At 44.6% G+C, this 14,222-nt stretch overlaps 1 protein-coding gene and 1 pseudogene across 1 annotated transcript in view; one reads left to right on the forward strand and one right to left on the reverse strand.

The window, feature by feature from the left end:
* Positions 1-3,649, reverse strand: part of GABBR1 (gamma-aminobutyric acid type B receptor subunit 1) — a 36,564-nt gene extending 32,915 nt beyond the window's left edge. The window contains exons 1-4 of the mRNA XM_049765326.1: positions 3,510-3,649; positions 3,027-3,129; positions 2,146-2,349; positions 1,212-1,397 (exon numbers count right to left, since the gene is read on the reverse strand). Of these exons, the coding sequence (XP_049621283.1) occupies positions 1,212-1,397; positions 2,146-2,349; positions 3,027-3,129 (493 nt within the window). The 5' untranslated portion in view covers positions 3,510-3,649. The remainder of the gene's footprint in view (positions 1-1,211; positions 1,398-2,145; positions 2,350-3,026; positions 3,130-3,509) is intronic.
* A 9,816-nt stretch (positions 3,650-13,465) lies between these two features.
* Positions 13,466-13,565, forward strand: LOC125996803 (uncharacterized; annotated as a pseudogene).
* The last annotated feature ends 657 nt before the right edge of the window (positions 13,566-14,222 follow it).

The raw sequence follows: 14,222 nt of genomic DNA on the forward strand, positions 1-14,222 counted from the left end.
CAAATACATGATTTGAGCCTCTAAATATTAGAGAGCAGTAGAGAGGCCTTATAAGAGAAAAACCCCAGAGCTTAAATTTCATTAACTTCATATTAAACCCATCCCTGAATGGGAGTTGCAGTTTTCGGAATAAAATGATACAACACAGGCAGAAGAACTAAATAAGGAAATTCAAGTTCAACGATTCTAGAAGAATCAACCAGGGTAGAGGCATCCAGGTGTACAGATAGATCTCTATGCCTGCATCCTAGTAAAGGCTTTAGGTGGCCATAAAATAAAAAGGTTTACAAGACTATATGGCAAAAAGGGTTAGGGCACAGACTGTGTCCCTTGTGGAATGATGCCTGGGAGGTACAAAAATAAGTCTGTCCTCTCTCCCAACCCATCTTAAGGTAGTCCTTAATGCTCTGACAATTCTGTCTCCAATTTTAAGTCTTTCCCTAACTTTTCCACCACAGATGTTATTTTCAATCTTTTCATGTGGAGAAGTAGGGGTGCAGGGTGCTGGAAATCAAACCCAGGCTCAAGGCTTTATATCCCTGAGCTCTATCTCCAACTCTATTCTTTTCCATCTTAATTTTTTAAATGTGACCTTTTTTTTGGGGGGGGGGCATACCCAATGACTCTCAGGGGTTACTCTTGGCTATGAATTCAGAAATCAGAAATCTCTCCTGGCTTGGGGGACCATATGGGATACCAAGGGAATCGAACCGCGGTCCATCCTGGATCAGCCGCATGCAAGGCAAATGCCCTACCACTGCACCATCACTCGGGCCCCTGACATTTATTTTTGAGATTTTATGATAATTCAGCTATATAATGGATGGAAAGGGATCTATTCCAGAAGATATTAATGCATAGAAAATTCTAAATTTAGAAAAGCTGACTAGCTGGAGATAAATTAATTTTAAGTCTTAAGAAAGGTAACGAAGGAGATTCATAATGGAAAAGAGAAACATGAGACCCAATAACTGGGAGTAAGAGAACGATATCAAATGAGAAAGGCAATGGAAAAAAGGTAGGTAAAGAGGGAACTCAGGGCTAGAGGAGGTTTGAGGCAGGTGGGTGGGGTGGAGGAAAGAGTTGATTGCCACCTATGTCTCCCCAATCAGGTCTGTATACACCCCACCCTCTCCCACCATCCAGTCCCACCCACCCCAGCCTCTCACAAGCGTCCTCATCAGCTGCATGCAAGCAGCTGTTCCCCTCACCCTGGCAGTGGGGCTTGGGGGTGCTCCACTGGCCCTGACTACAGATGCTCCGGGAGCTGCCCACCAGATGAAAGTCGGGGTCACACCGGAAATCCACCCGGGCTCCATCCAGAGCTGGGCGGTCCCCACCCGTCAGGAAAACTTTCCCATTTTCCAGGGTCAGATAAGACTTGGAGCAGATTCGGACTGTGGAGAGACAGGAAAATAAAAAAAAGGAGAGGTGAGTTGGGGGAAATCTCAGATAGCTCCAATTTGAGTCTAGGTTCATAAGTTTACTACTACTCTGCAGCAAATCAGGTTTAAAAAGGACGGTCAGTTTCCATTCCTTCCTCAACCCTGTAGTCATCCACACATTCCCAGAAGAAGAAGGAAAACGCATTTCCACTGTAGGAGCCCAAGATGGAGCTATAAGCACATAAAATGGAATCTCTTCAAAGTCAGCTACAGTGGGCGGTTCTCTGACTTTCAGATGTGTGGATGAATGTAACTTTAGCTACACAGTCAGATTTGCCTTTCTTATTATAGAAAGAGAAGGGTACACTGAGGTGGCTTGGTAATGTTAAACTGGGTTTTGTTTCTTGGGTATATAGATTGGAAGAAAGGTATTTGAATGTGTGATTAAATGATTTTAGTTTGCTGTTATATTTTGGCTGTTAGCAAAACAGCATGAATTATCTGGCATCAAAGAAGCCAACTCATAAGACAAATAATAAAATGATTTCATCAAATGATCAGCTAGAGGCCTGATTCAATGTGCCACCTTTAGTGCCTCCACTGCACATATTACACATATGTTGTAGTGGTTCAATAGATGTATTTGTGAATTTGGTTGCACGGGATTTCAGGGACTGGTTTGCCAACAAAAAAAAATACTAAATTTAAGGCAAAAGAGGGATGCTCTGGAAGAGGGCAAAGTGATGCACAAGGTACTCACCGCAGCGGCTGGGTATGTCCATGTCAGTCCAGGAGCCGTTGGCAAGGCACTTACGGACCTTAGGGCCAACCACCTCTCGCTCTCCCCTGCACACATACTCAATCTCATAGTCCACTGGCAGGAAGTTGATAGCCTTCACCTGGTCACGAGTCAGGCCTCGGTACCTGATGCCCCCTTCCCATGGAGGGTGTATAATCTGGCAACCTAAGTCCATGGAGGCAATAAAAGGATATAGTGGGAGAAAAGGGGGTGGGGAGGAAAAGGCAGAGTCAGCAGCATGAAGCAGTGATGCTTAGGGTGTGGTCAATCATTGGGCAGGTAGAAGGGGGGATACTAAAATCTCAGGTGGGAAGAAATACAGAACCCAAAACTAAAATTCTGGACAAAATTGAGTGAGGAATAAGGTGGATGGGGTGGGCAGGTTGGTCGGGAATAATAGAGAAAAAAAAAAGTACAATCTGGATGGAGTGTAATATATGCAAGTGAACTTGTTAAGAGAAGCTAAAGGAGGATGTCAGGGTTGCATTAAGATGGAGTGTCTGTGGGGGGAAGAGGTCTGCAAGGCCACCTGGGCAGCCAGTTAAGTGTGGAGACAAGAGAGCTAAGGTAGTAAAATGTGGGCCCGGGAAAGAAGGGTGGGGTTAGAGAAACAATACGGAGTGTCAGAGAGGTGGCCTGGTGTAGTTAGTCATGTGGGATAGAGAAACACAGGTGGGGTGCTGGGCAATAGTAGGGGTGACAGCAAAGAGGTCAAGGAGTAGCAATGTGGGGGCTGCCAGGCCGGCTCTGGAGTGCTCACAGGCTGGCGGTAGTAATGAGGACGGACGAGAAGAGAGGGGGTGCCAAGAAGACAGGGTGTAAGATAGCGGGAAAAGGCGCACCTTCAGAGGTGGCGTTGGGGGTCTGCGCCCCACTCGCGCCCGGGGGGCGGAGGAAAAGCGGTGCCAGCAGCAGCAACAGCGGCGGCAAAGGCAAAGGCGGCATCTGAGCGAGAGGCAGCGGTGGTGAGGACCGGACCCAGCCCCGCCGGGGGTGGCGCGGCCCGGCCTCCCGCACCCCACGGCCGCCCGGGCTCCGACCTAGACCCAGCCCGGCCCGGGGTTCGAGGGCAGCTCACGCCCGCGGAGGAGGCGGGGGCGGAGCCCGGTGGGGTGGGGGCCGAGGAGGAGAGCAGGCCCGTCCCCACCCTCCACCCTCCACCCTCCCGGGACTCCACCTCTCACCGCATCCTCCTCCTCCTCCTCCTCTCCGGCATCCCCACGCTCCGGGGACCGGCCCGATCGGGTGCCCGGCGGCGGGGCCCTCCCCCGCGCGCCCGTCCTCGAACCCCGGACCCCGCCGCCCGGGGGTTGGGGGGCTCTTACCTCGGTGCTCCGGCCCAGATCCCCGGTGCTCCCCGGCTGCAAGGCCCCAGGCCCGGCCGCTCCTCCCTATCCCTCCTCCTAGCTCCTCTCTCTCCTCCACCTTGCCCGTCCTCCCTCGTTCCTTCCCTCGAAGCCGGGGCTCTCCCTCCCCACTCGCGTCCCCCCAAAACCCCACCCCCGTCTCTCCTTCCCGGGGTGGCGGGCGGCCACGGGCGCGGGGATCTAGCCGGGAGGAAGGGCTGGAGGGAAGGAGGCGGCGCCGGGCCCGGGGAAAGCTTCCCCGGGCGGAGGGAAGCAGGAGGGTGTGCAGGGGAAGGAGGCCGGGCGAGGTGGGGTGGGGTGCAGGAGGGGAGATCTGGGGGAGACCGGGGAGAGGACACCTCCCACTACCCGAGCCCGGAGAGCCGCCCCGGATCCCGGCCCCGCCTCGGACCGCCCACAGCGTCGTGGCGAGGGAGGCGGCGAGTCAGGGGGACCGCGAGGTTGGGGAGTGGGAGACTCGACTCTAACGTGCGATCGGGGGGATGCTGGGCAAAGCGCGGGGTGCTTGGGACCCGAGCCAAGGGCTGCTGCTCTCGCAGACCCGGGGATCCCGGGTGCAGGTGGAGCCACCGGGGGACAGAGAGACAAAGCCGATGGAGCTCGGGATGTGGAGCAGAGGCGGGAGGCCGGCGGAAGGGCAGGTGGCAGGGAAAGGAGAAGCCAGGGTCAGGCGCGGGAGGGGTGCAGAGGAGTGCGGGTGATCACCGGAAGCACCTAGGATGCGGGGCCCCAGAGCTTGGAGGGCAGAGCGAGCTCTTGTGCATGCCCCCTGATGGATGGAGAGATAGGCAGGGCTGTTCTCTGCTCCTGGAAGGGCTTGGGAGGGAGTCATGTAGGAGAGCCATTGAGGTGGGAGATGAGCTTGCAAGTCAGTGGGAGCTAACATTTGGCACAGCTAAAAGGGCCTAGAAATCTAGCTCCTGACTTGGGGATGAAAGCTGGAGAAAACCAAGTGGGGGAAAGTGAGGGTCTTTTGTCTGTTACAGATTCCTTGTTGGTGGAAGTGTGTGTGTGCAAATGTGTGTGTGTGACCCATGTATGTGAAACATGGGTCAGTGGGTGAGTGGTGGTAGTGACTAAATTAGAACTAAGTTCTTCAATCTTCAACCCTTGTTATAGCAAACATTTTTTTAATGCCTCCTTGACTGCTGGGTTGAAATGCATAAAGAATATGACCTACCTACACACACGTTGGGGGGGGGGGAACAAGGTTTTATATCTATAACATAGAAATGAAAACAAAGTGTAGTAAAATAACAGGAGCGGTATTTGGGTGTGAGTTGTAAGGCCTGACTCCACTAGTAGGCAGATGCTTGCACTTACCCATAGACTCTTGGGAATGGAACTGCTACAAACATAGGCCGATCCAGGTGCTGAGTTGGTGACTCAATTGCTTTCAGCATGTTGCCATCAATGAGTGACTTAATAAAATGTACAACTCTTAGTCGCAAAATATCAGTCTTTCCTAAACTCACAAAGAGCTGTAATTGTGTTCCTAGAAAGTTCATTATATATTAAAGCCACTTCTTACAAAAAAAAAAAAAAAAACTATTAAATTCTAGACTCAGATAATTAAACACAGAATTTTCACCTACATGAATATGTCCTAGGGGAGAATGTGGGAGTCTGGATGAAAGACGATTCTTGCCTCTTGTACAGGCTTTGGTTTGAAGAATACACATATCCTTAAATGCCACTAGCAGCCCCTCTTCTCCATCATTGTAGCCCCACCCCAAAAAAAGAACAATTTTTCAGGATGTCCCATAGGGAATGAAGAGTCATTGAGATGGAAAATGGAGGGAAGGGGAAAAAAATAGTAGAGTAGGATTCTTAATTACTCAAAACAATAATTACCCCCTCCTCTCAGTGGTCTGCCTCTCAGTAGGGCCGAAGCAAAAGTTGTAGATCTCTGGACCAACGGTGATTTGTGGTATCTAACTAGGTATGTCAGAGCTCACAGCTAGCATGTGGAAGATTCTGCATTCAGTTCTTAGCACTGCCTGTCTCCTTAACATGGCAGTAGCCTTCCACAGCGATAGAAACAAACCGAAAGAAGAAAGAAAGGAAGGAAGGAAGGAAGGAAGGAAGGAAGGAAGGAAGGAAGGAAGGAAGGAAGGAAGGAAGGAAGGAAGGAAGGAAGGAAGGAAGGAAGGAAGGAAGGAAGGAAGGAAGGAAGGAAGGAAGAAAGCAACTTGTGGGTTTCACTAAAATAAAATCCATTAGCACCAAGATAAATATCATCTTTTCAGACTGCTTTGCAAGAAGAGTCTCCTAGTTCTGTGCATAGTCTACAGGTTAGTTCAGTTGTCTAGTCAGGTGGACAAACATAGTTGCATGCCTAAGGATACCCTATATCCAGCAGGGCCTTTCTACAGGGAACATCTGAATAGAGGGTCTCTCCAATGGAAGTAATAAAAAAGGCTTGTTAGAGTATTCATGTTGGCAAGATGTCCCTAAAGTGCTGCCTAAAATCAGGGTAAATAGGGATGAAATTCCTTCAGAAAAAAACTTTTTTTTTTTTTTTTTGGTTTTTGGGCCACACCCAGTGGTGCTCAGGGGTTATTCCTGGCTGTCTGCTCAGAAATAGCACCTGGCAGGCACGGGGGACCATATGGGACACCGGGATTCGAACCAACCACCTTAGGTCCTGGATCGGCTGCTTGCAAGGCAAATGCCACTGTGCTATCTCTCCGGGCCCTGAAAAAAACATTTTTGAATTGGGGCTGGAGAGATAGTAAAGTGGATAAGTCACTTGTCTTGCACAAGGCCAACCTAGATTTGATCACCTGCATCCCATGTAGGTTCCCAGATCCTTGCCAGGTGTTATCCTTGAGCACAGAGCCTGGATTAAGTCCTGAGTTCCTCTGGGTATGGTCCAAAAGCAAAAACAAAATGTTTCTGAATATGAAATTTGAAATTTTGTTCACAGGTGTTGCTATTGCTCAGAAATTAAAACAAACTGAAGGTTCAAATTAAGCATTAATTTTATAAATTGGAACGTACACATGGTTCTAAAAATATGTGCTTATTATTGCTTTACTTTCTAATGATCTTAATGTGGGGAAATGAGAGTTTTAGGGATAAAGAAAATTATACAAAATTTTTCTTTATTTTAGGGGTCACAACTGGCAGTGCTCAGGGCTTACTCCTGGACGTGTGCCCAATGATCTTTCCTGGAGGTATCTGGGCACCATATAGGGTGCCAGGGATTAACCCTGGGTCAGCTTTGACATCTGGTCCTTGAAATTTGTATAGCTGTGACATACTTTCAGACGGCTGTCTGAACCTGCAAGTTCCAAATCCTCAGATTCAGCTCACCCAGAAGGAAACTATGAATGATGTAGCCTAGCTTAAGACGATCAAGTCTGTACCAAACACTAAACTTTTTTTTGTTTACCATTATTCCCAAAATAATAAATATAATAATTATTTATATTGTTTAATTATTATAAGTATATAGGCGAGTGTGTGCTGATTATATACTGCAGATACTGTGTCATTTTATATAAGGAACTTGAGCATCTACAAATTTTGGGGCTCTTTAGTGAAACAAGATAGTTTTTATTTACAAAAGTTCAAGGGACTGGAGTACATATTTTCCATGCAGAAACCTTAAGTTCAATCCCCAACATCAGCAAGATCTCTGAAGCACCTGCAGGAGCAACCCTCAAGTGCCATGCTGAGAAAAGTACTCGAGCACTCCTGGTAGTGGAAAAAATAAAATAAATAACTAAACTGAAATAAAGCCAGATAAATTATTCAAAAGGTTAATCACATGCTTTGCATGCAGGAGACCAATGTTTAATTTCTGACACTACATGGTCCCTCGCCCTGACTACCAAGCAAAGAGGCAGGAACCCTGGGTATGATTGTTTCCTCCCAAAATTGGAAAAAATGTATATATACATAAAAATACCAGCAGTGAATGCCTCTGGAACCATGAATTATGAAGTAACTTTCTTTTCCAATTTTAGTTCAAATATTATGTGATATATCTTTACAATCCATGGTTTTGTTTGGTTTTATCTGTTACTGTTGTTTTATTTATTTTATTTATTTATTTATTTATTTTTGGTTACTGTTGTTTTAGTGTTAACTTTCTGGGCAAGAAATATAGTACAGAGAGAAGATATTTTCCCTGCTTGTAGGCATTCCTGGTTTCATTTCTGGCACTGCATATGGTCCTCTTTGTACCTCCGGAGTCATTCCTAAACAGAGAACCAGGAATAGCCCCTGAGCACCACAGTGTGTAATTCAAAAATCCCCCCTTCCTCTAAAAAGTTACCCTTCCTAAGTAAATTGAAACAATACAGAAAAAATCTTTTTTTGAAACAGAGGTATTTGAAAATATAAAGAGAAAGTTTAATTATATTCATTGTATAAACCATTCACCCTTTTCCACTAGTAGTCACAACTTCCTCCTCCACACCTGTTCAACGTCTAGACTCCTTAGATACCACATCCCTTAGATCATTTATTGGGATTCTTTTTCAAACAACTAGGTGAGTATTCTAACCTCATCTTCTCTACTATCAGTACAATTACTTCTTTTCCTTCCACATTAAGCACAGAACTCCTCTGCTCTGAAAAGTTCCCTGAATTTGATCCTATTCTTCTTCCCTTACTCCTGTTTCCAAATCCTGTTACTCTAGATCAAAATATGTCCTGCCAGGCCCGGAGAGATAGCACAGCGGTGTTTGCCTTGCAAGCAGCCGATCCAGGACCAAAGGTGGTTGCTTCGAATCCCAGTGTCCCATATGGTCCCCCGTGCCTGCCAGGAGCTATTTCTGAGCAGACAGCCAGGAGTGACCCCTGAGCACCGCTGGGTGTGGCCCAAAAACCAAAAAAAAATGTCCTGCCCTCATTTGGAGACCCAATGCTACATTTAAATGTAACATTTAAATCTTACAAGTAGGGAATCTTTGTGGTCAGAAAGAAAGTACAGCAGGTAGGGTGCTTGCATGCAGCGAACCTGAGTTAAATCCCTGTCATCTCATATGGTCTCCTGAGCTCACCAGGAGTGCATCCCATACGATCCCTGAGTGCAGAGAAGTAGTAAACCCTGAGCATGGCTGAGCGTAACCCAAAAAAACAAACCAAAAAAATGTAGGGAAAGCCTAGCACAGATGTGAATGAAGCTCTGCTTTTAGCAACCTAGAGTAAACAAACACCTGCTACGTTTTAACTGTTCCTTCCATATCCTTCCAAACCATCTCTCTAATATTCTAAATGCCAACATGACTCATACACACCTTCAGATGCTTTCAGTATTTATTGCACTTAGATCAGCACAAAAACACAACACCTTAGTGTTACCTCCCTCAGGCCTTTAAGTTATTGCTATGTGATAATGTCTTCATAGTTCAGAAAAGGAGTGTGTCTCAGAATATTGTGATGACCTGCCCGAGCTCACAGAGTCAACATCAAAACTGGGTCTCAATCCCAGGTTTCCTCTCAGGTCACCATAAGGCCAGCCTGATCCCTTTCTTTTAGTTGCTCAAATACTTTTTATTAGGGACCAACAGAGCAAGCTCCTCTACTTGGAGATGCCCTATTCTGCTTCCCCATATTATGCTCTCTCTCTCTCTCTCTCTCTCTCTCTCTCTCTCTCTCTCTCTCTCTCTCTCTCTCTCTCTCTCTCTCTCTCTCTCTCTCTCTCTCATTCACCTAGTTTGGTAAGAGAAGGGAGGAGGGGCTTGGTGGAAAGAGCCTGGGCCATACCCAAAAGTGCTAAGGAGCTACTCTTAGCTCTATGTTCAAGGGGTACTACTAAACGTTGCTCAGTACTGGGGATTAAACAAGAACCTCCCAAATGCAAAGTATGCTGTTAGCCTCTTTAGCTATCTTTCTTGCCTTCATTCATAGTTTTGTAACATCCTCCTTGTTAAAGCTTTCTTAAATTCCTCAAACTAATCTATTCCCCACCCCCACTAGCTGGTCTCATAGAAGACTATAATATCATTTGAAACATTTCTCTTGAAAATAACAAATAATTATGGAGTTCTTTATTAACGTCAGCTCCCTGACTAAACATAAGCTTTATAAGGCAAAGAACCTGATTTATACATATATATTTTGTTTGTATATATACATATTATCCCATTATATTCTAAATGCTGCATGATGACTGCTACCTTATTGTTATGTTTTTGTTTCAGTTTTTGTGTGTTTGCGGGCCACACCTAGTGATGCTCAGTGGTTGTTCTTAGCTCTTCACTCAACAAACACTCCTGGCGGGGCTCAGGGGACCATATAGGATGCCAATTGAACCTGGCATGCCACATGCAAGGCAAGCACCCTACCCATTGTACTATCTCTCCAGCCTCTGATACTTTATTATTAAGCTATAAGCTTAATAATAAATAAATAAATAGGGGCCAAAGTGGTGGCATGGAGAGGTAAGGCATCTGCCTTGCCAGCACTAGCCTAGGATGGACCACGATTTGATCCCCTGGTGTCCCATATGGTCCCCCAAGCCAGGAGTGATTTCGGGGTGCATAGCCAGGAGTAACCCCTGAACATCACTGGGTGTAGCCAAAAAAAACAAACAACAAGAAAAGATCAATCAATAAGACATCTCCTTATAAAAAGATCAATTATTCTTGCACTGTAAAGGATTGTCACACCATTTCCAAGCCTGCTAATGCTTTGGTTGTCCCTGTTGTTTATCAAAGGACTTCTAGGCATTCATAAAACAGAATTATTTTCTTCTACACATTCCCCACATATTTATGTTATTCTACTCTATGATTTACATAATTATAACAATAACTTTCATTTTACATAAAAGTACTTTACTTAGGGGGGTGGGAAAAAAGTACTTTACTTAGTCTGCTTCCCTTGTTTCTTATTACATTCTCTGGCATGGACATTATTATTTCTATTTCATAAATGGAGAGACTGAAATGCAAATAAATTTAGTAATCTGCTCAATATCTCACCAGTCATAATCCAACATGAATATATTTTCTTAACTAATTCCAAAGTTCCCTCCTCTGCCTGATGAATTATTTCCTAAGTTTATAGGGATCTGTCTACTAGGATTTATCACCATACCATTACTATTGTGTTTGAAACATCTTGGGTAAGAGGTTGGAAGAATATATTTACTTGCCCAGAGAGCAAAGTGTAGCTTAGACATAAGACTGTCCCAATCCAATATGACTTTGCCAGTATTTATCTGAGTGTTCCCTTTTTAAGACTACTTACTTGCCCTATTTGCAGGTGTCATGTTGTCTATATGTTAATGTGCTCTGGTTCCTTTCCATATTTTCCAATTGTCCTTATCATTAGCAAATTGGAGCTTCCTGTCCAGAATTAGATCTAAAAATATAACTGTCCTCTACCATCATCCAGCATTTTCTAATGGCATTCAAATATAGTTTTTGGTACAAGCACAACTGCTTGTCTACATGGCAGCACTCCTACCCAAAGCAGACTACTTGTACAACAAGATGTTACTAGGAAAATGATTTAGCTGTTTTCCCTTCTCATCTTCCAAAGACTAGACTCTTTGGGCTTATTCCCAAAATCCTGCTGTGAAATGAAAGCAAAGGTGGAGAATTTCCAATTGGTAAAATTCTTTCATTCTATCTGGATAATTATAAGTAGAACAGGGAGAAGAGAAAAAAGTAAGTGAAATACCAACGCTCAGTGAAACTTAGGAGAAGAATTTGTGACCTTTTTGTGGTTGTTGCCAAACAGGCCAAGGAAGTTAAATAGGGTGTCTTATTCTTCTTTCTGTGATCACTGTTTTCTGTCCTAGAACCAATATGCAACTCAAACGAAACCATTGTAGAGAAAAACTAAGACTGAGAAAGAATGTTCCGAGCACTTCTCCTTGCATTTTTTACTCGTATCAACATTTTACTGAGGGGTTTGGGAAGCAATTTGGTTTTGAGCCCTAGAAGCCTATGGCAAAGTAAACTAGCTGTGAATGTGGAAGGTAGGAAAGAATTGGACAGGGAAGAGAAAAAAAAGTGGCTCAAAGCAGAAGCACAATTTTATAGGTAGGACTCGTACATAATTTTTCAAATTTCTTCTTCCTAAATTAACATTGTCAAAAATGACCATTTTACCTAAAGATTATACAGAGTCAATGTAAGTGCCATCAATATCCCAACAATGTTCTTCAAGAGTTTAGAGCAAACTCTTCTAAAATTTGTATGGAACCATAAAAATCCACTGGATAGTAAAAGCATTACTGAGAAAAAATATGGTGAGAGGTATGTGTTTCTAGACTTTAAATGTACTATAAAGCTATAATAATTCAATTACTATATGATAATGGAAAAATAGATGCCTAAGGGTAATACAATGAAGACCCTAGAGATTAAACTCTCACATTGATGACAAAGAAACAGGTGCATGAAATTAAGGAAGAAAAGCTTCTTTAGTAAATGAAGTTAGAAAAAGTAGGGGCTGGAGAGATAGTATGGTGGTAATGTGTTTGCCTTTCATGCAGAAGGTCATTGGTTCGAATCCCGGCATCCCATATGGTCCCCTGAGCCTGCCAAAAGCGATTTCTGAGCCTGGAGCCAGGAGTAACCCCTGAGGGCTGCCGGGTGTGACCCTCCCCCTCCAAAAAAAAAAAAAGAAAAGAAAAGAAAAATTAGATAGCCACATGGAAAAATTGACATCCCTCGGCATCCCTTATGGTCCCCCCAAGCCAGGGGCAATTTCTGAGCACTTAGCCAGGAGTAACCCCTGAGCATCAAACGGGTGTGGCCCAAAAAACAAACAAACAAAAAAAAAAACAAGAAAACTAGAGCTAAAATAGAAAGAACACCTCATTGTATGAGAGAAAATATTCTCATACCATACTTAAGATAAAGGGGTTATATCCAAGCTATACAAAACATTACAAAACTCAACAACAAAAAGCTAATAATTCTAATCAAAAATAGTGGAAGGAAATGAACCATCACTTCCCCCAAAGAAGACATATGGAGGCGCAAGAAGTGACTGCACAGTGGGTAAGGTGTTTACCTTACACACGACTGGCCCAAGTTCAATCAATGGCACCTCGTATGGTCCCCCAAGCACCACCATGATTAATCCCTGAACATTTCTGGATATATCCCGAAAGCAAAACTGATTAAATTAAAGTAACAACATATAAATGGCTAATACACATGAAAAATGTACATCACTTATTATATCAAAAAAAAACTAAAATGACTTTGAGATAACATCTCACATCAGTGATAGTGGCATATATCAAAAAGATTAGAAACAACCAGTGTTGGGGAGGAGGGAGACTTGGGACATTGGTGATGGGAATGTTGCACTGGTGATGGGTGGTGTTCTTTACATGACTGAAACCCAAACACAATCATATATGTAATCAAGGTGTCTAAATAAAAAAATAAAAATAAGGGGCCGGGCGGTGGCGCTGGAGCTAAGGTGCCTGCCTTGCCTGCGCACGGACCGCGGTTCGATCCCCCGGCGTCCCATATGGTCCCCCAAGAAGCCAGGAGCAACTTCTGAGCGCATAGCCAGGAGTAACCCCTGAGCGTCACAGGGTGTGGCCCAAAAACCAAAAAAAAAAAAAAATAAAAATAAAAATAAAAATAAATAAATAAATAAAAAGAAACAACCAGTGTTGACAGGATACAATAAAAAAGGAGAATCCTTGGGGGCCAGAAAGATAGCACAGCTATAGGGTGTTTGCCTTGCACGAAGCAGGCCCTGGACTGACGGTGATTAGAATCCTGGCATCCCATATGGTCCTCCATGCCTGCAAGGAATGATTTCTGAGCGCAGAGCCAGACATTTAGTAGATATAAAGGTTTTATCTGTTATGGCAGGGGTCATATTTAGAAAGGCCTGGAGAACTTTTTTTTGTTTTTGTTTTTGTTTTTTGGGTCACACCCAGCAGCGCTCAGAGGTTACTCCTGGCTCTGCACTCATAAATCGCTTTGGCACAACATATACTAAAATTGAAATGATTACAGAGAAGATTAGCATGGCCCCTGCACAAGGATGGCATGCAAATTCATGAAACAGTATGATAGCCAGGCTCTAGAAACAACCCAAATGCCCAAATGGATAAAGAAATTGTGGTTTATATATATGATGGAATACTACTTAGTTATAGGAAAGATGATATCTTGCAGTTCACTGAAACATAGATAGAAGTGAAAGGGATCATGTTAGGCAAAGCGGGGGCGGGGGGCAAAAGACAAATATGTTATCTCACTAATTTGTGGTTTAGAGAGAAAAAGAAAGACAATAGATAAACACCTGGACCAGGCCAGGTGGCTCCTAGCCCTACCCCCTCCCCCAGACCAAGGGAACTCTCAGGAACAAGGCCAGGTGCATCTTCGCCCCACCCCCTGCCCCAGTCCACAGGAACTCTCTGAGCGCCAGGACCAGGCCCGGTGAGCCTGCGCCCCACCCCCCGAACCCCAGACCAAGGGACCTCTCCTCCAGACACAAGGACCAACCACAGGCTCTGGCAACGTTATTAAACAACCGGAAACTTCAACATTCAAAGCCACTAAATGCAAAGAAATATGGGTAAACTAAGGAAGACACTAACAGCTGGGAAAATAGAGAGAAATCCTAGCAAGTTTCCAAGTCACCAATAGATGAGGATCTAAAAGTGGCAATGAATGACCTAGCAATAGAAATCAAGGAATCACTGGCCTGCGAAATCAATCAAGAAAT

Source organism: Suncus etruscus, chromosome 18, assembly GCF_024139225.1.
Source record: "Suncus etruscus isolate mSunEtr1 chromosome 18, mSunEtr1.pri.cur, whole genome shotgun sequence".
Classification (NCBI taxonomy): domain Eukaryota; kingdom Metazoa; phylum Chordata; class Mammalia; order Eulipotyphla; family Soricidae; genus Suncus; species Suncus etruscus.